Below are 16,360 nucleotides of genomic sequence, written 5' to 3'. Positions count from 1 at the left end.
TACAAAACTTAGGAATATGCATATTATATATAGACATAGTAAAATAAAAGCATTCACACTATGCAATAGGTATTTCTTATTGAAAATACAAAATACCTTCTTGTATTATAAAACGGTACTTCACAAATATTTCACTCAAGATTTTTAAGTAAACAGGATTGCCAGACACCTTTAAAATTAATAACTTATTAACACTTACCTACCTAACATATACACAATTATTTTATCAAGTAGTTGGTGTGACAGGTTAGGGTAATATATCAGGAGCCCTACAAAGTTACAATCAAAAAGGAAGCTCAATGATTAGCACACATAATGTAGAGGGGGGCACAGGGAAGGCAGTACAGCACAGAGAAGACAAGTAGTGACTCCATAGCATCTTACTATGCTGATGGACAGTGACTGAAATGGGGTATCTGGTGGGGACTTGATAATGGGGGGAATCTAGTAACCACAATATTGTTCATGTGACTGTATATTAATGATACCATAATAAAATAAATAGTATACATGAAGAATTTTCCATGATAGATGCCTAATAGAATATAAAGCAAGTCATGAAAATTTTTAAATGCTAGATATCACAAAAAACATCATTTCTGATCAAAAAAGGGTGAAGATAGAAATACAAGAAAGAAAATTGAAATAATCAGCAATATATGGCAATTAACAACACTCAGTAAATGAGTCAAAGAAGAAACACTGCTTTGAGTATTTTTATAATGCAAGTTGCTCTTTATGTTTCCATGATTACTAATGATACTGAACGTTATTTTTCTTTGAGAGGATGGGAAGAAATTTAGTAGAATGCATTCTTCTCACCAAATGATTGGGTCATATGCAAGTTTCAATGTAATACTTGGCATGCCCAGATCATCCTCAGAATATCACTCAAAATATGAGATATTATTTATCAAGCTTCAACTGATACAGAAAATATAGCAACATTTCCTAGAAATAGAGAATCTATCATTTAGCCATTTCATAGATGATACAATTGAACACTTGAAAAACACAAATTTGAACTGAATAGGTCAACTTATTTATCAATTTTTTTCAATAGATACATTGGAAAATTTTATGGAAAATGAAAAATTTGGAAATTTGGAAGTAAAAAAATATTCCTGTTCTGTACCTTCATCGTAAGAATACAGTTGATAATACTAACGTACAAAATATGTGTTAATGTTATGTTATCAGTAAGGCTCACAGGCAACAGTGCATATTAGTAGTTAACTCCTGTCAATTAAAAATTTATAAGTGCTAATAGGAAAATCAGGCAAACACCACACAAAAAAAGAAAATTACAGACCAATATCCCTGATGAACATAGATGCAAAAATACTCAACAAAATATTAGCAAACCAAATTCAAAAACACATCAAAAAGATCATCCATCATGATCAAGTGGGATTCATCCCAGGGATGCAAGGATGGTACAACATTTGAAAATCCATCAACATCATCCACTACATCAACAAAAAGAAGGACAAAAACCACATGATCATCTCCATAGATGCTGAAAAAGCATTCAACAAAATTCAACATCCATTCATGATAAAAACTCTCAACAAAATGGGTATAGAGGGCAAGTACCTCAGCATAATAAAGGCCATATATAACAAACCCACAACGAACATTATACTTAACAGCAAGAAGCTGAAAGCTTTTCGTATAAGATCAGGAACAAGACAAGGCTGCCCACTCTCCCCACTTCTATTCAACATAGGTCTGGAGGTCCTAGCCACAGCAATCAGATAACACAAAGAAATAAAAGGCATCCAGATCGGCAAGGAAGAAGTCAAACTGTCCCTGTTTGCAGATGATATGATATTGTACATAAAAAACAGTAAAGAATCCACTCCAAAACTACTAGACCTAATATCTGAATTCAGCAAAGCTGCGGGATACAAAATTAATACACAGAAATCTGTTGCATTCCTATACACTAACGATGAACTAGCAGAAAGAGAAATCAGGAAAACAATTCCATTCACAATCCAATAAAAAAGAATAAAATACCTAGGAATAAAATCAACCAAGGAAGTGAAAGGCCTATACCGTGAAAACTATGGGACACTCTTAAGAGAAATTAAAGAGGACACTAATTATTCCCTCTAAGAATAAAAAACAAAAAGGAAATTCAAAACATCTTTGAAGTAATATGGAAATCAATTCATCTCAAAAAATGACAAACTTTACCTTGCAAAATATCAAGTTTTAGTTATAAATAACAATGTAAGACAGTAAGTATGTCATCCATCACAAGACAGATTAAAATTAAGGGTAAATGTAGAAATAAGAGAATCCCAAAGGTCCATCCACCTTATTTCCTATCTTAGAGTGAATCTTCCTATAACCAAGTTTGGGTTAAAGATAAACCTCTGACGAATATAATCCAAGGTACCTATTACAAAAGAACTTGAATAAACTCACCATAACATAATGAGTTCATTATTATTCTCTAAGTGCAAAGCCATTTCCATTCAGAAGAGCATTTCAAGTAGTAGCTTTTCAAGGTCATTTGGTCTTAATACTATTTCTTCAAAAAAAAATTTAAAGCATTTTTAAAACTTAAATTTTCAGTAATACACATCTGACAAGACTAAAGATAAGTGATAGTGCTTACTAAAAAATCAGAACCTTTGTATTTAAGATATCTTACCTTCTGGTGTTGGTTTGTCTTGAGGAAGATCTGGCATATTTTCATCCAAAAGGTCTGCTAAGGATTGAGAATTTGCCAGCAGCTTCTGATAAGACATAGCAAACTCCTCATACTGTTTATGTCTATCTTCACTTAGCTCTCCTTTAGAATGCAGAATACGCCTACAAATAAATGATGAAATAACCTGATAATCTTATCAAAACAAATGTGATCATGTATTAATAAATTATGAAATGCTCCATAAAATTTGACTTTATCCCAGAGGCTTATTCCTAGCATGATCTTCTTCAACAACCTATTTTTATTAACATACTCAGGATGTACCTGAAAATTTAAATTTGATCAAATTCACTTAAGCAATTAAGCTTTAACATTGGTTCTTCAAAGATTATGAAGTGATTAATAATCATGACTGCAGAATTATAAAATTTTACAATATACCACTAAATAAACTAAAAATTTAATATTCTCTTAACAGCCATACTCCCCTCAGACATTCAGTTAACCAAAAGTACTTAACATATACAAACAAGTTAAGTTTTCACAAACAGGTTATAGAAAGAAACAGTACCTTTAAACTTCACAATGATTTGGATCAAGATTACCTTTGAAAAAGCCCACGTCTTCCACAGAGCCAATTCTCAATTTACTACACAAGTACTGGCTATTTATCCATTCACCATATATTAATGAGCAATCAACTTAATCAAGGCCAGGTCATCTCTAGGAGCAGGAGACACAACAACTCTTCCACTCTGCAAACAACTCACTAATAAGCCACCCATAAACAGAAATGTAAAATGGAAATTTAAAAATACATACAATAAAAATTTTACTATATTGATATAGATGGTTGAGATGTTCATACTTACATCTAATTTTTATAGCTAATTATGTAGAAATGTATGACCCTGAACGCAAATATAACATAGGTTTCAAAATAAGTCAATTATAAACAGTAGTCATTTCAAAAGTAATACTTAAAAGTCTTTGTAGTACAACATTCGAAAATCCATCATCATCCACCACATACACAAAAAGGACAAAAATCAGACGCTGAAAAAGCATTCGACAAAATTCAACATCCATTCATGATAAAAACTCTCAACAAAATGGGTATAGAGGGCAAGTAACTCAACATAATAAAGGCCATACATGAAAAACACACAGCTAACATCATACTCAGCAGCGAGAAGCTGAAAGCTTTTCCTCTAAGATCGGGAACGATTCAGGGATGCCCACTCTCCCCACCATTATTCAACATAGTACTGGAGGTCCTAGCCATGGCAATTAGACAAAACAAAGAAATACAAGGAATACAGATTGGTAAAGAAGTCAAACTGTCACTGTTTGCAGATGACATGATATTATACATAAAAAACCCTAAAGACTCCACTTCAAAACTACCAGAACTAATATCTGAATTCAGCAAAGTTGCAGGATACAAAATTAATACACAGAAATCTGAGGCTTTCCTATACACTAACAATGAACTAATAGAAAGAGAAATCAGGAAAACAATTCCATTCACAATAGCATCAAAAAGAATAAAATACCTAGGAATAAACCTAACCAAGGAAGTGAAAGACCTATACCCCGAAAACTACAAGACACTGTTTAGAGAAATTAAAGAGGACACTAACAAATGGAAACTCATCCCATGCTCTTGGCTAGAAGAATAAATATTGTCAAAATGGCCATCCTGCCCAAAGCAATCTACAGATTCAATGCAATCCCTATCAAATTACCAACAGCTGGAACAAATAGTTCTAAAATTCATATGGAATCATCAAAGACCCTGAATAGATAAAGCAATCCTGAGAAGAAAGAATAAAGTGGGGGAATCTTGCTCCCCAACTGCAAGCTCTACAATGAAGCCACAGTAATCAAGACAATTTGGTACTGGCACAAGAACAGAGCCACAGACCAGTGGAACAGAAAAGAGTCTCCAGACATTAACCCAAACATATATGGTCAATTAATATTTGATAAAGGAGCCATGGACTTACAATGGGGAAATGACAGCCTCTTCAACAACTGGTGTTGGCAAAACTGGACAGCTACATGTAAGAGAATGAAACCGGATCATTGTCTAACCCCATACACAAAAGTAAATTCAAAATGGATGAAAGACCTGAATCTAAGCCATGAAATCATAAAACTCTTAGAAAAAAATAAAGGCAAAAATCTCTTGGGACATAAACATGAGCGACTTCTTCATGAATGTATCTCTCCAGGCAAGGGAAACAAAAGCAAAAATGAACAAGTAGGACTTCACCAGGCTGAAAAGCTTCTGTATAGTAAAGGACACCATCAACAGAACAAAAAGACATCCTGCAGTATGGGAGACTATATTCATAAATGACAGATCCGATAAAGGGTTGACATCCAAAATATATAGAGCTCACGCATCTCAACAAACAAAAAGCAAATAATCCAGTTAAAAAATGGGCAGAGGAGCTGAACAGACAGTTCTCCAAAAAAGAAATTCAGATGGCCAACAGACACATGAAAAGATGCTCCACATCGCTTGTCATCAGTGAAATGCAAATTAAAACCACAATGAGATATCACCTCACACCAGTAAGGATCGCCACCATCCAAAAGACAAACAACAACAAATGTTGGCAAGGTTGTGGAGAAAGGGGAACCTACACTGCTGGTGGGAATGTCAATTAGTTCAACCATTGTGGACAGCAGTATGGAAGTTCCTCAAAAAGCTCAAAATAGAAATACCATTTGACCCAGGAATTCCACTTCTAGGAATTTACCCTAAGAATGCAGCACCCCAGTTTGAAAAAGATAGATGATCCCCTATGTTTATTGCAGCACTATTTACAATAGCCAAGAAATGGAAGCAACCTAAGTGTCCATCAGTAGATGAATGGATAAAGAAGAGGTGGTAGTACATATACAAAGTGGAATACTATTCAGCCATAAGAAGAAAACAAATCCTACCATTTGCAACAATATGGATGGAGCTAGAGGGTATTATGCTCAGTGAAATAAGCCAGGTGGAGAAAGACAAGTACCAGATGATTTCACTCATATGTGGAATATAAGAACAAAGGAAAAACTGAAGGAACAAAACAACAGCAGACCCACAGAACCCAAGAATGGACTAACAGTGACCAAAAGGAAAGGGACTGGGGAGGATGGATGGGAAGGGAGGGAGAGGGGAGGGAAGAAGAAAGGGGGCCTTACTATTAGCATGTATAATGTGGGGGGGGGCGGCACAGGGAGGGCTGTGCAACACAGAGAAAACAGGCAGTGATTTTACAGCATCTTACTATGCTGATGGACAGTGACTAATGGGGTATGTGGGGGGAACTTGGTGAAGGGGGGAGTCTACTAAACATAATGTTCCTCATGTAATTATAGATTAATGACACCAAAATAAAAAAAAAGTCTTTGTATTCCTTGTTATTTGAGTTCTCTTATGAATAGAGTAGAAAATGAGTTATTTTTTGTGTGTAATGTGACCTTCCTCAAAGTTACAGAAAATAAAGTAGAAAACCCATGTCTACACTTAACTGTCTCTGCTTATTTGGAACAGTTTCCAAACTTTTCCATCTTACCCCATTACTACCCACATAAACCTTTGTTTAAGCACTGTAATTTTCTGAATAACACTTTCAATTTTAGGAATATCAGTTCCCATTACAAACACAAGACAGACTATGCATAAATTGGTTACTTTATTAAATCAAACCTTTTTTTACAAATCTGGCCTATTAGGATTGAAAATGAAAAATTTTCACTCATTTTGATTTCACTCATTTTCTGATGATAATATACATTAGATAATACCACAGAAAGATTAGTAAAATGAGTTCAAACAAAATGAGTTCAAATATAATTAAAGCTAAAAAGTACTTACCTAAAAATTCTAAAAACACTGTCATTACAGAGCAGTTTCTCACTACATTTATTTCAACCTAATTTTACAGGCAAAAAAAACTTTATTTCAATGAGATTTCAGAATGAATTTTAAAAATTAAAACCCAAAACAGTTAAAAATCTTCAACATGAAAGTGACTGATACTACTTTGAATAAGCTTTTTAGAACTTTTAACTGAAGTCATTTTTGAAGTTAAAAAGTCATTAAAATTAAATGATTTAACAAATGATACTAAAAAATAGTCTACTCTAAATGTTCTGCAATATATTATTAAGAAAAATGTCAACTAATGAAGACTTTTAAGAGTTTATTCTGAAGCAAATTATGTTAAAAGGGATAATTTCTTAGGGATTTCAAAACCTCTAATGGCAATTGAGGATACAAAATTATTTCAGTACTTGAAATTGGAAAAAAATCTCAAAAAAACATAACCTGCAACTGTATTTCTCCAACAAGTTCTACCACTCTGGTCATCTGAAGAATACACATCCAGTTTCAGGTTACACAATATTCACTAAGTATTTATGATATACAAGCAATAGCAACGTGATAACCATTTTATGAGAACAGAAAATGAACACTCCTCTTCCAGTATCAACCTCACTTTCAAACATTTGCCTGGGACTTGGCATTGAGTCAATTACAAGTAATTTAATTCTATTTTAGTTCCCTTTGTATGCATTTCAGTTCTTTCCTAGTCCTTTTAGAACTAATTTAAAATTTGAAGCTTCAAGATACTCTTTACCGTCCCCTTCCCCTAAATCTCAGTTCTATGATCAAAATTTGTAACAATACTAATTTAATTAGTAACAGTACTAACAGACAACTAACAGTACTACTTTAATTTCTATTTGCTTAAGTTACTATCACATAATAGTTCTAAAGAAAAAAGCTTAAGATTTTGGTTGGTTTGTTTTCTAATCGTACCTTACACTAAGTACATACTTCGCTACTTAAGATATCAATGAAATGACACTGGAAGAGATCATTTTAAACTTACACAGTCACATGTATTTTCCTTGACCATGTAATATACTTTTACTGAACATATGACCAAACCTATAGCATGTAGTAAGACTACAGACTTGAGAGAAATAACCCAGGCACAGGTGCCTAAATGTTGTAAATACCTAGACTCATTTAGAAGTTTGAATCTTAGAAGTTTTAATCAATTTAAAATGAAACATATTTTAATGAATATACTATAAGTGTCCACTCTTTGTAAGTTTATGAAGCCCAGAGGAAAAGATTTGCAGTTTCATTAAATTCTTTACACGACCTATATGAGGAACATTACAAAACACATTTAGCCAAAGTACCTCCTCTGTATATCAGTATAAATCTCACCAAAATTTCTTATATAAAATCCACAATATACCACTAAACAAAATCAAGCTGATATGATTCATTATATACCATTTTAATTACAATTTCTTCAGAAGCATTTCTAATGGAAAGTTGACCTGATGCCATTCTTAGGAGATTGCCATGTATCAAAGACAGCAAACTTTTTCCACAAAGGGCCAGAAAAATATTTTTGGCTTTGCAGACCATAGGATCTTTGTTGCAACTACTCAACTAGGCTGATAAAACACAAAATCAGCCATGGAAAATATGAAACAAATGAGTGAAACTATATTCCAATAAAACTTTATTTATGGGCACTGCAATTTGAACTTCATATAATTTCATTATTTCACAAAATATTCTTTTGATTTTTTTCAACTATGTAAAACAGTAAAGACCATTCTTAGCTCTCCAGCTATACAAAAACTAGTGGTGGACTTAATCTGGTCTGCTGGCTTCAGTTTGCCAATCCCTGTTATCACTGGAGTTAACTGAATCAGTATCACTGTTAAATATATTATAAACGAGTTTATTCCCACTCAAGGTATCATTGCACAATGGAGAGGGACTGGCACCATTTTAAAGATAGGAAAAGTAAACAATGAAAACAAAATTAATCTCAAGTTTTACTCTTTATAATAAAAATGAAGAAAGGAGACCTCCTTTGCCCAATCTGAGAGACATCCTTGTCTGGAAGCACCCCTAGGTACATCAATCCTTGAATGTTTGTTACATTACTAACTTAATATTGTAAAACTGGTAAAAAATACTAAGTAGTCCATTCCTGAAAAAAGCATTAGCACTAATAAATTTAAAAAATCATAAATGCCTCAATAGCTGCTCATATTGAGAAATGTTTTCTTTTTTCATTTTTATTGTTATTGCTTGACTTTCTTTTTCTTTTACTTTGTATATTGTTTACTATTGTATTGTTATAGAAAATTAATTTTAAAATAAGTTATAGAAGTTTAGTAAGTTTAACATAAAATTTCAAAACCATAAAAAGGCACAAAAAACTGGCACAAGAACAGACCCACAGACCAATGGAACAGACTAGAGAGCCCTGATATAAACCCAACCATATACAGTCAATTAATATACAATAAAGGAGCCATGGACATACAATGGGGAAATGACAGCCTCTTCAACAGCTAGTGTTGGCAAAACTTGACAGCTACATTTAAGAGAATGAAACTTGATTATTGTCTAACCCCATACACAAAAGTAAACTCAAAATGGATCAAAGACCTGAATGTAAGTCATGAAACCATAAAACTCTCAGAAGACAACTTAGGCAAAAATCTCCTGAATATAAACATGAGCAACTTTTTCCTGAATGCATCTCCTCGGGCAAGGGAACAGAACCAAAAATGAACAAATGGACTGCATCAAGCTAAAAAGCTTCTGTACAGCAAAGGACACCATTAGCAGAATAAAAATGCATCCTACAGTATGGGAGAATATATTTGTAAACAACATACCCGGCAAGGGTTTAATATCCAAAAATATAAAGAACTCATACACCTCAACAACCAAAAAGCAAATAACCCAATTAAAAAATGGGCAGAGGATCTGAACAGACACTTGTCCAAAGAAAAAATTCAGATGCCAACAGGCACGTGAAAAGATGCTCCACATTGCTAATCATCAGAGAAATGCAAAGTAAAACCACAATGAGATATCACCTCACACCAGTTAGGATGGCCAACATCCAAAAGACAAGCAACATCAAATGCTGGTAAGGAGATGTGGAGAAAGGGGAACCCTCCTATACTGCTAGTGGGAATGTAAACCAGTTCAGCCATTGTGGAAAGCAATATGGAGGTTCCTCAAAACACTAAAAATAGAAATACCATTTTACCCGAAATTCCACTCCTAGTAATTTACCCAAAGAAAGCAAAATCTCAGATTGAAAAAGACATATGCACCCCTATGTTTACTGCAGGACTATTTACAATAGCCAAGATATGGAAGCAACCTAAGTGTCCACCAGTAGATGAATGGATAAAAAAGGTGGTACATATACACAATGGAATACTATTCAGCCATAAGAAACAAATTCTACCATTCGCAACAACATGGAAGGAGCTGGAGGATATTATGCTCAGTGACATAAGTCAGGCAGAGAAAGACAAGAACCAAATAATTTCCCTCATTTGTGGAGTATCACAGTGAAGCATAACTACAGAACAAAACAGTAGCAGACTCACAAATTCCAAGAAGGGACTAGTGGTTACCAAAGGGGAGGGGTCGGGGGTGGGAGGGAGAAGGGGATTAAGGTGTATTATGATTAGTACACATGGTGTGTGGGGGATCATGGGGAAGACAGTGTAGCACAGAGAAGACAAGTAGTGACTGTGGCATCCTGCTACACTGATGGACACTGACTGCAACGGGGTATGGGGGGGGACTCAATAATATGGGTGAATGTACTAACCACATTGTTTTTCATGTGAAACTTTCATAAGAGTGTATATCAATAATACCTTAATAAAATAAATTGTATAAAAAATAACAACCTCTAATAACCATAGATTAATAGTTCTGTATTTAAATGAATAAAAGTTTCTAGGGAAAATCCACTAAGTGATGCTCTTAGCACTGTATCTTGTTCAAAACTTTCATCAGTGACTTAAATAATGAAAAGAACGAGTCTGCCTATCAGAGCTGAATGTGACCTGCAGATAAGTACAACTAATATACATGTAAACAATGTTCAAAATTATCATTAAGCTAAGATAATATGCCAAAAGTATCTAAATACAGTTTAAAAGAAGTCTATATTTAGGTCTAAAAAATTATTTTCGCAAATTCAAGGGAAGAACTGGCTCAGCAGCAGGTCATTTGAAAAAACTAGGCTTTAGATGTATACAAGCCTAACAAAATGACAAAAAAATGACATGGCAGCTAGAAAAACAAATGGAACTACAGGTTGTATTCAGAAAAGAATGCATCCAAAACTAATGTCCAAAGGGTAGTGAAGTACCTGGAAATCATGGAGCAAACTGAAGGAACAGGAGGCATTTAGCCTAGAGAAGATGAAAAGGAAACATCCTGGCAGTCTGAAAATATTTAAGATATTATCATAGGTGTAAAAGAACAGCCAAGTCCCACAACAGTCCTGGTCAAACTATCTGTGGCCAGTAAATACATTTTTTCCCCAAATATTACAGACATTTTTATAAAATACAGTATCATTGCAATGGAAAACTGCTATAAAAATGTCTAAATGCTTATTCTCAGTTTCTATACTTAATGAATTGTGAACCAGTAAAAAGTTCATGGACCACTACTTGGGTAGCTTTATTCCAATCTCTACCAGAAGAAAGAAGTAAACCAAAGAGAACCATTCTACAGGGAGTAAAATTTCAGCCTGAATTCCTAGCAAATAGGTATGTCCAATATCTGGAATGGCTCAGAGCACTAAGCTCCTTTGAGAGGTTTTCAGAAGAAGAGTAATTTATCTGTCAAGTAATCTGCAAAATGGATTCCTTCATTGGAAGGGTAATTGGGTAAATCACTGTAGAATCTTTCTACCCTTTAAGCTTCTGTGAGGCCAATCAAAAGCAAACACACATACAAAACCTAACAGAACCAAAAAAAATAATCAAAGCATACTTACAAAATCAGTTGTGATGTATTAGGTACACAAATGTAAAAAGGAAAAGGACCAAAAAATGACAAAATGCCATAAATCATAATGAAGAAACCTTAAATATGTAAGAATTATTAATAGAGGACTGCTATTTTCCTTTTTTGCCCACTATTGATCATACAAATAGACTCTGAAGTTGCCTCCTCAAAGTTTAAAAAAACCCTCCATATTCAAAAGCACAAAACAAGTATTTTTTAAAGAAACACTGAGGAATCCTATTACCATCTTAAATTCTCAATTCTGAGTGACCCTCAGCCACCAGGGTTTGGCCATATAGTCTCTGCACCTTGCTTGTCCCTGACCTACCTATACAATTGGCATACACTATTACAGTCTCTGCTTCTGGTTAAGGCAATCACCTTCTGCTGATAACTCCTTAAACCAGTCAGTCCTCCCCAACTACAGGCTTACAGGAATAGACTCCTCTGCATTAACTACCGAATAGCAATTTCACACTCTCAACATGGACTTTTAAACAGTTACAAAGCACTAGCCAAACACTAATGCTGTTACCTCCTTTCCATATCCCCTCAGGCTCCTCCAAATCCACCCTCCATGAAAGGTGACCTAATGCCCACCTGCTCCATCAGCTTCTAGCTTGCTGATGCTTCCTAGGCACAGATGCTACACAGCAGTCAGCAGTATCTTGTAACAATCAAAGATGGCCCCTAAATCAGAAGTCCTCTCTAATTACCACACGCACAGACATTATTATTCCTCTCGAATCTTACATGGGTGTCCCCAGGAGAAAGACTTCTGTAAATGCACTTTACACAGCTGCATTTAAATTTTTTCAGCTAATTTGTTGCTCTATTTTCTGAATTTGGGACCTAAAATACCACTGGTTTTCTTAAAGAAGAGTATGAACACTGCCATTAATTAACTGAAATATAAAGCCATGAAAGCAAACCTACTATAGAGAAAGAATTGCAAAACACACAGAAAAATAATAGCAGATAAGTTAAAGTGACAAAGAAAATTTATCCCTCAACATTTAAGACATTTTTTTAAATCACAAGGAAAAAACACATCCACAAAGAAAAAATCACCAGATACTTGGTCAGGTTTCTTTCAGAATCAGAAACAAAGTATCACAGACTCACATTCAAACATAAGTACTTAGACTGTTAACACTCTGGAAGTTTATTGGAAGGTTAAGAAAACCACTTGCAATGAGCCCTTTTCCACAGTTCTTTAAGTGGCATGAAGACCATAAAAATTTTAAAGCTTGAGCTCCAAAATAAATTCACAATTCTGAGAAACACTGGAAAATCACCTGTTTTGTCTCTCAGTGTTCTGTAGCTCCCTGTGGTCCCTTTTCAGATGTTTGGTCAAAGATGTAAAGTATTCTTTTAAAAGATTCTGGAAGGGTTGTTGTTTCTCTGGACTAATTATCTCACTAGGAGGAAAACTCAAATTAAACTTCTCTGCAGCACTCTTCACTTTCCTTGGTACAAGTCCAGCAATATCATCTCCACAATGTCGACAAAAACTAATCACCACAGAAACATGAGTATGGGACTCCCGATCAGCATTAATAATATTTTTTAGTTGTTCATAGATTAAGGAAAGACCTTCCTTGTCAGTGAAAATCCCAACTATTGTCAATTCTGCAATGAAACGCAAATCGGTTCTTAACTTAGTGATGTTAGGTGTTTTCTCTTCTTTCCTTGCTTCAAAATGTTTTTTCCAAACTTGAAGAAGTGATGGGGCAAAGTCAGCATAGCGTTGGTGAAAGAGAGAACATAAGTGCACAGCACAATTCACGTCAGATATTTTTAGCTTTGCTTCCACAATAGAAGCTACAGCTTCTGCAATGTATTTGCTTAAATTTAGGCCATTAAAATCATGGGACAAGGAATCTCTCTGTTGTTCTGTAATCGTTTTTAGTTTCTTGACAAAAGCAGTATTTTTCTTCAAACTTGAGTCTAGTCGGCTAAAAAAATTTTCCTCTGGTCGGTTGTCTGGAGCATTCTGGTTTTTGCTCCGAAGTTCCTTCCTTAACTGATGTCGTTCCCAAGCTTCCTGATGAAGCTGAAGGGATTCCTCTTTCTCTCTACATAAAAAAAAAAAAAAAACAAATAAATAAAATATCCTGTATACTTTGAAACATCACTGATAAATCCTGTAAGAGTGAAGGTCAGTGAAAAAGTAATCATACAGAATTCATGCAAAAGGCCCTTTCACAAATTTTAAAGACATTTTATTATGACTTAATGAGAATCCAAAACACTAATACAAACATGGTAGACTGCAAGAGTTTTGATAACCAGATTAAAAAATCATTCTACCAACTGACAAGCTAAATGTATACAACATATTTGTCAATTTTACCTCAATAAAGCTAAAAAACAAATGGATAAAGCATATGATGTTTAATATGAAAAATAATAAAGTTGGGAAGAATATAAATCCTAAAATGGGTTAAAGTATTGGGAAAAAAAAAAAAAGCACTTTTATCACAGAATGACATTATAAAGGAATGCATTAAAAATGTTTCTGAGATGCTAAAGATCATTTTTCCATACTTCAGCATTAACCAAACTTTTCATAAAGTATCTTGCTAGGTTTGGGTCTTAAAATTCAAGTGTAATTAAAAAACTCTGGAAAAGAACCAGAAGAAACTATAAGGTAAAAGCCCTTTAAATAAAAGGTCGATAAACTCAGTTTATCCTGAAAAAAATAGTTAACAACAAATCTACCTATGTTTCTTCTAAAAAGATGGAATATGTTTAAATTGCTCAAGTTAAAAAAATAACTTTGGCAGGAGGGGCAGGGTGGGGAGAATCTTAACTTTGAGGCTTCTGAGATACCAAAATATGTAACTTTAAAATATGAATTACTAAAAAGGTAGATTTTTATCTTTCTTAGATAACCATCCCTGAGCTACCTTATAATTCTACAATCTTTCCACTAAAAGACACAAAACATTAATGGTGAGTAGTATCCATCACTGGGAACATGGACACATGATACCTCTTGGAATCTACCATACAGACACAGAATCACCTGTGAGTGTACAGTTAAGAAAGTGTAACTCAGAAAGGATTCAAGATGGCAACGTGAGAGGTAAGACAGAGAATTCCTCCCAAAATCACATATAGTGTGAAAATTTGTTAATACAACCAGCACTAAAACCAGAACATGAAAGAAGGCTGCACCAGACTGCATATACACCTCACCAACACAAGAGACCTCACGAAACAGAGTAATGTATGAAAGCCTTAATCCGGTAGGACCCAAGACTTTCCCCCATCCCAGCTCACTGATGAGAGGAAGAGAAATGGACCGGGGAGGGGGTGGAAGCCTAGAGCTGCTGAACACCCAGCCCTGGAGGTCTGCTTTGGACCACACACCTACATTATGTGCTGCTCAGGAAGTTGCTGGGGTTGGGGAGCTGGGACAGGCAGAGAGCTTTAAAGACTGAGATTCCGGCTGTTTGTGGAGGACAGGGATCCACATGGGGCCGCTCTGGGACAGACGAAAGGCAGGTGGTCTGACAGGCTTCCTAGCAGCGAGAGGGCTGCTGAAGGGTGGGGTTTACATGGAGCTTCCTATGGAAGAGAAGGGGTAGGTAGACAAGGTTGTCCGGCACACTCTGCCCAGCAAGTTGGGAACTTTGAAGAGCTTCACGTGTCACATCCCACTGGTTGCCTACTCAGCTCTGAGGACCCCCACTGTGACACACAGCCTGCTGCGCCTTCCTCCTGGCCTGCTGGCACCTGTTTGCAAATCGGCAGTCACTGCGCTGGTGTCAGGCCAGCCAGAGGCTGCACCTGTAACAGCTAGAGATGCCAAGCATGGAGGCTTACACCTGTGTGCTCGGCCCACTAGCTCTGATACTGGAAACAGGCACTGCAGCCAAGAATCAGAAAACAGCTCTTTCCTGCACCAAGGCACAACTGACGTTCCCTTACGACCCGCAACCTCACTCTAGGAGCTGAGCAGCTCCAGAGACTGGAGCTTCTGGGCACTAGAGGACACCACAAAGAATTATGAAACATCAAAGGAACCTGGTTCAGACCAAAATATCACAAACCCCAGAAAATGGACCAAACGAAACAAAACTCACCAATCTTCCTGAAAGGAAGTTCAAAATAAAAATCATAAACATGCTCACAGAGGTACAGAAAAATATTCAAGAACTCAGTAAATTTAAGATGGAGTTTCAATCATTAAGAAATCTCATATGTGAAATGAAACATACAATGGAGGGATTTAAAAGCAGATTAGATGTAGTAGAAGAGACGGTAAATGGGATAGAAATTAGAGAAGAATACAAAGAAGATGAGGCACAGAGAGAAAAAAGAATCTCTAAGAATGAAAGAATATTGAGAGAACAGTGTGACCAATCCAAACGGAACAACATTCGCATTATACAGGTACCAGAAGAAGAAGAAAGAGAAAAAGGGATAGAAACTGTTATTGAGGAGGTAATTGGCTGAAAATTTCCCCAATCTGGGCAAGGAGATAGTCTCTCAAGACATGGAGGTGCACAGATCTCTCAACACAAGGGACCAAAGGAAGACAATATCAAGACATATAATAATTAAAATGGCAAAGATCAAGGATAAAGACAGACTTTTAAAAACAGTTAGAGAGAGAAAAAAGATCACATAAAAGGGAAAACCCATCAGGCTAGCATGAAACTTCTCAACAGAAACCTTACAGGCCAGAAGGGAGTGAAATGTGTATTTAATGCAATGAAGCAGATGAGCCTCAAACCAAGAATACTCTACCTGACAAGGTTATCACTTAAATGTGAATGAGGGATTAAACAATTTTCAGATAA

The 16,360-nt window shown here is 35.4% G+C and overlaps 1 protein-coding gene across 9 annotated transcripts in view; it reads right to left on the bottom strand.

Annotated features, from left to right (window-relative positions):
• Positions 1-16,360, bottom strand: part of UPF2 (UPF2 regulator of nonsense mediated mRNA decay) — a 167,803-nt gene that overhangs the window by 116,237 nt on the left and 35,206 nt on the right. For all 9 annotated transcript variants that reach the window (XM_073229317.1, XM_073229314.1, XM_073229315.1 and 6 more), the window contains 2 exons: positions 12,845-13,624; positions 2,666-2,826 (listed from right to left, as the gene is read on the bottom strand). In XM_073229317.1, the coding sequence (XP_073085418.1) occupies positions 2,666-2,826; positions 12,845-13,624 (941 nt within the window). The remainder of the gene's footprint in view (positions 1-2,665; positions 2,827-12,844; positions 13,625-16,360) is intronic.

This window comes from Manis javanica, chromosome 2 (genome assembly GCF_040802235.1).
Source record: "Manis javanica isolate MJ-LG chromosome 2, MJ_LKY, whole genome shotgun sequence".
NCBI classification, from domain to species: domain Eukaryota; kingdom Metazoa; phylum Chordata; class Mammalia; order Pholidota; family Manidae; genus Manis; species Manis javanica.
This window is presented reverse-complemented; position numbering and strand designations above follow the sequence as displayed.